This window comes from Microtus ochrogaster, unplaced genomic scaffold (assembly GCF_000317375.1).
Source record: "Microtus ochrogaster isolate Prairie Vole_2 unplaced genomic scaffold, MicOch1.0 UNK82, whole genome shotgun sequence".
NCBI classification, from domain to species: Eukaryota; Metazoa; Chordata; class Mammalia; order Rodentia; family Cricetidae; genus Microtus; species Microtus ochrogaster.
In genome coordinates, this window is record NW_004949180.1 from 133,803 (window position 1) to 142,600 (window position 8,798).

Consider the following 8,798-nt stretch of genomic DNA (forward strand, 5'->3'; position numbering starts at 1 on the left):
AAAAAAAATTTAAGGCAAAAGATATGTTATTTTGAAGAAGAAGTTTTGGTTTTGTTTTCACAGGAAATGAGAGGCTGTAGCTTCATTCTGGCTTAAGAAAAATCAGGTTTGACCAAGGAAGACCCCCTGAAAAATCTCCCATAGAAGCAGATGGTCCAGATGATCAAGCATTTCACAGGACCTCTGTTGGAGTTTCCTCTGAGTTCAACATTCAGAACAGTTTCCAGACTGCTGGCTGAAATGATCAAGCCTCACAGAATACTCCAATCAGGACTTGATTATAATTTTAACTCTTCTTTAAGTCCCCATAAGATTATCGGCATCCCCAATCAGCAGGAACTAGCCCATATTCTTCCCCCAAAAAATGGATTATGGATGTTGTCCAGAGTGTTGATTACAAGCTGCTATGGATAATGGGCAGGAGAAAAGCTAAACAAAGGAGATTAGATCAGACTTTTGTTTTGAAAAATGGGGGGTGGAAGTGCTGTGGAACAACAGTCTTGTACCCTCTAAAGATTTGTCACTTGTACTTTAATAAAATGCTGATTGGCCAGTAGCCAAGCAGGAAGTATAGATAGGGCAACCAGGCAGGAAGTATAGGCAGAGCAATGAGAACAGGAGAATTCTGGGAAAAGGAAAGGATTAGTCTGAAGTTGACACAGAGGTAGCCAGCTACAGAGGAAGCAAGATCAGAATACCTTGCTGATAAAAGGTACCAAGCCACGTGGCTAACATAGAAAAGAATAATGGGCTAATTTAAGATGTAAGAATAAATGAATAAGAAGCCTGAACTAATAGGCCAACCAATTTATGATTAATGAGGACTTCTGTGTGGTTTTTTGGGGGAACTGAATGGTTGTAGGGTCAGGCTAAACATTCCTGGAACTTCAAATCTACTGATCACACAGGGAAAGGAAGCATTAAAGAACACATGGTGAATTCAACATGAAGCCTGGGACCTCAGGAAAGGCCTCCTGGAGTAATGCTGCAACTTGTCATAGGAAGGGGAGCTGTCACCTGTGAGCACAGTACACATTCATGCTCCTGTGTTCCCAATGGGCCCCTTCACACAGCAATGTTGGTCATTGGATGTCACATTCTCCCATGTAAAATTCCATCCCTAACTCATTCTTGAGGAAAGATCTCTGTCTGTGACCTGCTTGAAGCCCTGATCTCTCTCCCTGTCCTTGGGCAGTTGTTTTCCAGCACACTTATGGCCCCTGGTCCTCCAGACTTTCACTAATAGCAAGAGAAAACACAAGATCCTAGAGCTGTTCTCTTCAGCAGAATGTAAGAAAAATCCAGTTAGAAGTTTGGTGAAAGAACACTGTTTTACTAAAGCAGGAATAGGGATTTATGAAGGTGATTGAAAGAAAGCATCCCTGATGTACTAACATCCAGATATTCAATAAATAATAATAATAATAATAATAATAATAATAATAATAATAATAAATGCCATGGAAGTATTTAAACTCACACTTTCAGATTTGAGAAGGAAAACATTTTTATACTTTATTACAAGTATGTCACAGTAGCATTGATTAAACAAGGTCTCTAAAAGCCTTGGGACTCACCAACCAGGCTAGAAGGCTTGCCACTGACTCCAGGGTTCTCCTGTGTCTGCCTTCCTAGTACTGACAGTAAAAGCACACACCACCAAACCTGACTCTATCACTCTATCACCCAAGTCTTCGTGGTTGTGAAGCAGGCCCTTTACTGGCCAGATCTCTCCCCATGTTTTGGACACACTGTCAATAGTCAGCAAACAGCCAGGATTTTCTGGAGACAATGCCCATGTGCTCTAGGAGTTACTTGCAGGGACCTGGTCAGAGGCTGGTGATGTGGGAGTCTTCTGTTTTGTGTTGATTTCATTGGTTAAATAAAGAAACTGCCTTGGCCTTTAATAGGACAGAAAATTAGGTAGGCGGAGTAGACAGAACAAAATGCTGGGAGAAAGAAGCTGAGTCAGGCAGTCGCCATGATTCTCCAACCCCAGACGGATGTAGGCTAGAATCCTTCCTGGTAAGACACCATCTCGTGATGCTACACAGATTATTAGAAATGGGTTAATCGAGATGTGAGAATTAGCCAATAAGAGGCTACAGATAACGGACCAGGCAGTGCTTAAAAGAATACAGTTTCTATGTAATTATTTCGGGTAAAGCTAGCCGGTGGCCTGGAGCTGGGTAGCGGAATGCAGCCCACCGCAAAGCTAGCCGTGCAGAGCTGGGTGGGAACACAGCCTGCCGCTCCCCACTACAGGCTGGTCCACACTGCATGAAATGGAAAATCCAAAACTTCTAAAGCTGGTATTGAAAAGTGTGTCAAAAGGCTCAGAAAAGTCTTGTGTCAAAGAGATGTGATAAAAAATATGTTCATTCTGTTCCATGGAGAAGCATGGATGAGTGTTGTTCGCCAGGCATTGAAAGGATGCCCAGTGAGAAGGTCACAAGCCTTGGCATATGCCCAGGTATGAAAATTATACAAGGCTATGGTTGTGGTGGTTTAAATAAGAATGGCCCCCATAGAGCCTAGGCTGTTTGGATGCTCACCTTACTAGACCTGGAAGGAGGTGGGAGGTCCTTGGACTCCCCACAGGGCAGGGAACCCTGACTGCTCTTCGGGCTGATGAGAGAGGGGGAGTTGATTGAGGGAGGGGGAGAGAAATGGGAGGTGGTGACGGAGAGGAGACAGAAATCTTTAATAAATAATAATTTTAAAAAAGAATGGCCCCCATAGGCTCATCTATTTGAATGCTTGGTCATTAGGGATTGGCACTTCCTAAGAGGAATTAGAAATGTGGCCTAGTTTGAGTAGGTGTGACCTTATTGGATGAAGTGTGTCATTGTGGGTAGGCTTTGAGGTTTAAAAAGTCCATTCCAAGCCCAGAGTCTCTCTCTTCTTGTTGCCTTTGGATCTGGATGTAGAACTCTCAGCTACCATATCTTCCTGGGTACCACTATGCTCCTCGCCATGAGAAAATGTACTAGACCTCTGAAACTGTAAGCAAGTCCCAAATAAATGCTTTCTTTTCTAAGAGTTACCATGGTCATGGTGTCTCTTCACAGCACCAGAACACTGAGCAAGACCACGTTTCTCACATGAATTGCTTTTGGTAGAGTGTTTTATCACAGCAAGAGTGAGATTAAAACTACACACTCGAGATCATTCCCCTGGATGCACTGTGGTGCTCCAGGGACGGCTTCCTGGACCTGCTCAGAGGATTATCATGCCCACACTACAGGACAAAGAAATTCTAGACTGGTTCAATCTGGCAGTAGAAGAGTGGGAATCAAGAATCTCGGAGAAGTGCATGTGCCAGAGTGGATGGAACAGCAAACATTTCCAGGGGAAGTGTACAGAGTCCATGCTGCTCTATTTTGGACCATCCCTGTCAAGAAGCACAGTGAGAAGGACCAGAGAGTAGGGCACTAGTGTTGCAAGAAGTTCAGGGATGGTGATGGCTCGAGGCTGGAGTTGGTGTTAAGAAACTGTATTCCTGAACTGTAGCAACATGGTACAGAAAAGCCCCATAGGGTGCAGTGGTCAGGAAGCAGTAACATCAAAGGCAGTGGTCCACTGATGAGTAAAAAGGACCCACCTTGAAGTCTAATTGCTGAGGAGTCATGACTAACAGAACATCAAAATCCTAAATACAGAAAGATGGTTAGCTAACCCAGATGTGGCTGGGTTTTAATAATTAAAGACAAAGTGGGTGGTGGTGACAAATGCCTTTAATTCAAGCACTCAATGAGGCACAGGCAGGCAGATCTCTGTAGGTTTGGGGCCATTCTTGTCTACAAAGTAAGTTCCAGGACAGCCAGAGGTAGATAGAGAAACCTTGTGTTGAAAAAAACAAAAACAAGGAAGTCTGGACCGTGAGGGGTTGGTCCACCCACTGAGACAGTGTGCCTGTTCTAATAGGAGCTCACCAAATCCAGCTGGACCGGGACTGAATGAGCATGCGATCAAATCGGACTCTCTGATTGTGGCTGACATTGGGGGCTGATAAAGGCACTGGGACTTGTTTCTACCGCATGTACTGGCTTTTTGGAACCCTAGTCTATTTGTATGCAAAGCTTTTTAGGCCTGGATATAGAGGGGAGGGCCTTGGACTTCCCACAGGGCAGGGTTCCCTGCCCTCTCTTAAGGAGGGAGGGGGAGGGAGAAGTGTGACTAAGGGAGTGGGAGGGGAATGGGAGGAGGGGAGGAAGGATAAATTTTTTAATGGAAAAATAAATAAATAATAAAAAAGAAAGAAATTTAATAGATGTGACAAAAAACAAAAGAAAACAAAAACAAAACAAGCAAAGAAAAAGAAGACAAAACAGATGATGACAAAACTGAAAGCTGCTGTCCCATGAAAACCCCAACTCCTGTGCCCATTGTTAAAAATGAACCACTGGGGCTAGAGAGGTGGTGCAGTGGTTGTGGACACTTGTTCTTGTATCTAATATAGGATTGATTCTCAACACCCATACATGGTGGCTGACCACAGTCTGTAACTCTAGGCCCAGGGCATCAAATGTCCTCTTCTGACCTCTGATGGTACCAGGCACATATGTAACGTACATACATACAGGCAGTTAAAACAAAATCAATCTGGAAAAAAATTAAAACTGAACCTCATCAAAGACAGACTCTGATTGCCTTCCCATGAGGATCAACCAGATCCCAACAAGATCCCATTCAGCCCAGCAGCAAGTGCAGTCATTCTTTCTGTATTGCTTCACTACTGCACTGTCACTTAGGGGATGGACCCCCAGATGCTCCTGTGAGTGTCTAGTGTGGTTATTTGAATGACCCTATCCTCTATAGAGTAGGGTGTTTGACTATGTGGTACCCAGTTGGTGACAGCTGTTTGGACAGGTGTAGGAGGTATGGCCTGACTGAAGGAAGTGTGTCACTGGGGGTGGCTTCAAAACTCATTCCCATTTCTTCATCTCTGGACCTTGCTTGAGGTTTAAGATATGTGTTCTCATCTCAACATGGTATCACATAGCTCTCATGTCAGCACTTGAGAGGCAGAGTAAGGCAGAACTTTATGAGTTTTGTCCATCCTGTTCTACAAAGTGAGTTCTAGGACAGCAGGAACTAAATAGGGAGACCTCATCTCAAAAACCCAAACCAGCTGTGCAGTGGTGGCACATGACTTAATCCCAGCACTCAGGAAGCAGAGGCAGGAGGAACTCTGTGCAGGACAGTCTGGCCTGCAGAGCAAATTTCCGAACAAGCCAGGACTGTTTCACAAAGAAACTCTGTCTTGAAAAATAAATAAACAAGTGTAGTTCACCAAGATGTGTGCTATACTAAAACAACAACAACAAAACAACAAATAAAACAAACTGAACTAAAAATTTGTGGGTCCAGGTGTCATGCTTCTCTGCTGTGAGGTGATGGACTCTTGTCCTCTGAAACTCTAAGATCCCAAACCCTTCCTTCTGTGTGTGACCGTGGCCTTGGTGTTCATCACAGAAGCAGAAAGTGATGAATACAGCTACTGTATCAGTACTGAAGTCTTCACAGGACAGAGAGCCTCTGTTACACCTGCTCAGCTCTGCTCTTGGAGCTTGAAAGGACATCATTGGCAACATAGAACCCACTGTTTACTGGGAAATGTGCAACTTTGGCACTGCTTTTCAAGACAGTCTGGGTGAATGGACACCTATACTGGTGCATGGGGTATACACCTAATCTGGGGACAGAGGACAAATCTGCTGTCCCATACATCAACTTGTTACCTTCTGCATCTGTCACACTGACTGCAGACCTGAGTATTTGATGCAGGATAGACATAATGAGACTTTCCAGGTTGAAAATATTTAGTGCCTGCCATTTACAGAAAAAAAAAAAACCTCTCCTTCCTAAATGAACCCCAGTATCTTATTGCTGTCGTCTCCCCAAAAGCTAGACTGTTTGGGCTTGGGATCAAGTACAGAAGATTTTAAACACCCCAGCCAGGACCATTGCCAGAGAACTCCATAGCTGCTTAACCAAGGTGTCTTCAGGCATGAGCAGTCTGCCACCTGGAAGAGAACGTAAATGCACTTCATGGGTGGGAAAGAGGGAAAGGCAAGATGGACCAGAAAGTGAGGAGCCATAGGATGAGTCCCATGGGGATGGAAACTGAGCTTAGACTGAGGGAAAGATGGGATTATTGGAGATTCTATACTGTGGGCTGTGGTCTGAAATCCTGCTTTAAAACAAAACAAAAACAGAGAGAGAGAGAGAGAGAGAGAGAGAGACAGAGACAGAGACAGAGACAGAGACAGAGACAGAGAGAGACAGAGGTGAATTTGTATGGTCATGGCTGCCTGTGGTTCTCCCAGGAAGCCTCTATTGTCATCTTCCAGAGAATAGCATAAGAAGGTGGGAAGGAAAGTTCAAGCACAAAGGGGTCACCGAATGGTGGAGGGCTGGTGAGGAATCCCCAGAAGACAGTCTTCAAAGCATAGACTGCCTTAGGTCCAAGGGAGCTGACACAGCCTCCTGGAGGGGTCAGCACTGGTGAGGAGGCTTAGGTTTCAGTGGACCCCAGTGGTGCTGAGGGCATCACTAGCTACTCCCTTCTGCTGCTCTGCCCTCCTCATTCATGCGGCCCCTTACAGCCCTGCAGCAGTAACGTTTCCCCTAACTTTGTCAATCCACTGAAGAGAAAGGGGAGGGATGCAGTGAGGACAAGGGCGCCCAGACTTAAATCTCAATGATAGTGAAGAGATAGAAGCCCAGGATCTTCTTCCCATGAGGAGACTTTGATCTTCCTGACTCAGTAGCCCCATGTGCCCTTCCCCGCCCCTCCCTTTAAATCCCAGTAACTCACTGGCCCACAGGGAAGATCCCAGACAGCTCAGTAGAAGGAAAAGGCACAGAACTAGGGAAAGATTGCGTCCGGTGACTGCTGCCTTTGCCATAGTTCCTTCCTGAGTCCAGGTTCCAGACAGGTGTGACTGGAGCTGCGGAGAGAATGGGAGACCTCAGTAGGGCCCCCACAGAAGACTCTGCGCAGAGATTCGCGAGCGTTTTGGGCACCTGGGCTGTGAATTCAGTCCTTCCTGTGCTCCAGTCAAGCAGGCTCCTAGGTCCCGTCTTTTCCTACATCTCTGCGGGGTCCCTCCGTGCCGCGCAGCTCCGGTTCTGTCTTTGAGCCCACTGCGATGTTCCTCAAGCTCGGGCACGCAGAGCTCTCAATGTGAAAGAAGAAGCGAGGGCGCTGTGGTCCTGGGCTCCCAAGCCTGCTGTCCTTTCTCCTCACTCACCCGCAGCTGAGCCCTCAGGGACCATGAGCAGCGGAATCAGGAGAGAATAAGTCGTGCCTTCAGTTGGTTTCTCTGCCAAATGCGCCGGAATTTACCAGCTCTTGTCCCTGTGAGGTTTCCACGCCCACAGCAACAAAGTGTACTTCGGCCCTTCCAGGTCATTCTTGGAACTCACTCTGCTCCACCAGACCCTGGCAGTCCTACAAGCTACAGACAGGAAGTCGTTGAGTTCCAGAAAGATGACTCACGAGAGCCACAGTATAGCTCTAACTAATGTGAAGCCTGAGCAGTTAGAGTCTCCTTTGGCTATATGCCAAAACCAGCCAAGATGTGTAGCAGAAAAGTCTTTTTTTAATCTGCTGAGAGGTTCCAAGCAATACATTACTGTACTGCAGCCTATAAAATGATTAACATGGATTTTATCTCTCTTTTCAAGGGCTATGCACATAAAGTTGATGTTCTGAATATTTTGTTCCTTGAGATCTCAACAAAGATCTTAATAATTGTACAAAATGCTTTGTCTCATGTTATTAGCTCCCTCACTTACAGTCTCGACCCTTGGGTGAGAGGACCGAGTTTCCTAAACCTCTGATTTCTATTTGAAGAAAACTTCCCTTATCTTCTCCAACGGTCCAGCATCCCATGTTGCGGCAGTAGTTGTGCTGATTCCCCTACAGGCTTTACAGCAGGCACAGGGGAAAACGATCCTTGAAGAAACAAGAATGAAACTCGACTCTATCAATTTTATTGTAATTGCTGCTGGCCCAGGATTTCTAGAGTCGGCCCCAGATCATTTTACTTTAGCCATATTTAAGCATAGCACATCTGTGCTTAACTCAGTCCCAAGGGTGCAACAATTTAAAACATGTTTGCATTGAGATTTCTTACAAAGTCCATCTGGCTTCTTTCCCAAGACTATGTACTGTTGACTCAGAGATAGTGCCCAAGATTTACAGTCTAGAGGGAATGACTGAGGTAAACATAGTGCCTGTGGGTATGAGGATTGACCTGGGCCTAAGATAACATAGAAGTTGTAAAGCATGTATGACATCATTCATAAGAATAGATTTTATGCTCTAAAAACAATGCTCATTCAACATTTAGGGAGGAAGGTTTTGTATAAGTAAAGACATAAATTCTGGGAGATAAGGCAGAGCCTCTCTCATCCCAGAGCAAAGGATCACTAGGTTGTTAAAGGGCTTCATTTCTAGATTCCAGGTAGAGCAACTTTGCACCTCATGCCTTTGAAGAGGTGAGCTGTGTGTCTAAGTTTCCTGCTTATTTGTGTGCACAAGGCTTTTGTGTCCTCTAAAAAAAATTACCATTGAAAATCTATTTGCTTCTGAGTTAGTCAAGCTACTCACTACTTAACTGAGCCAAAACTTATTTAAAAATTGATTTTTGGCCAATCTCCAAGTAGTCACATGACTATTTGTTCTTCAGTAGTGACCCAACTGGCATATTCCACATTCGATAGCTCATACTTGAATTAATTAGGACAACAAGGTAAAGGTGAAAGACAATGTTTAGGCCCTTGCT

The 8,798-nt window shown here is 45.0% G+C and overlaps 1 protein-coding gene across 1 annotated transcript in view; it reads right to left on the reverse strand.

Moving 5' to 3' along the window:
* Nucleotides 1–6,914, reverse strand: part of LOC101988520 (retinoic acid early-inducible protein 1-alpha-like) — a 10,719-nt gene extending 3,805 nt beyond the window's left edge. Inside the window, exon 1 of the mRNA XM_005370647.1 lies at nt 6,824–6,914. Within this exon, the coding sequence (XP_005370704.1) occupies nt 6,824–6,914 (91 nt within the window). The remainder of the gene's footprint in view (nt 1–6,823) is intronic.
* Between the last annotated feature and the right edge of the window lie 1,884 nt (nt 6,915–8,798).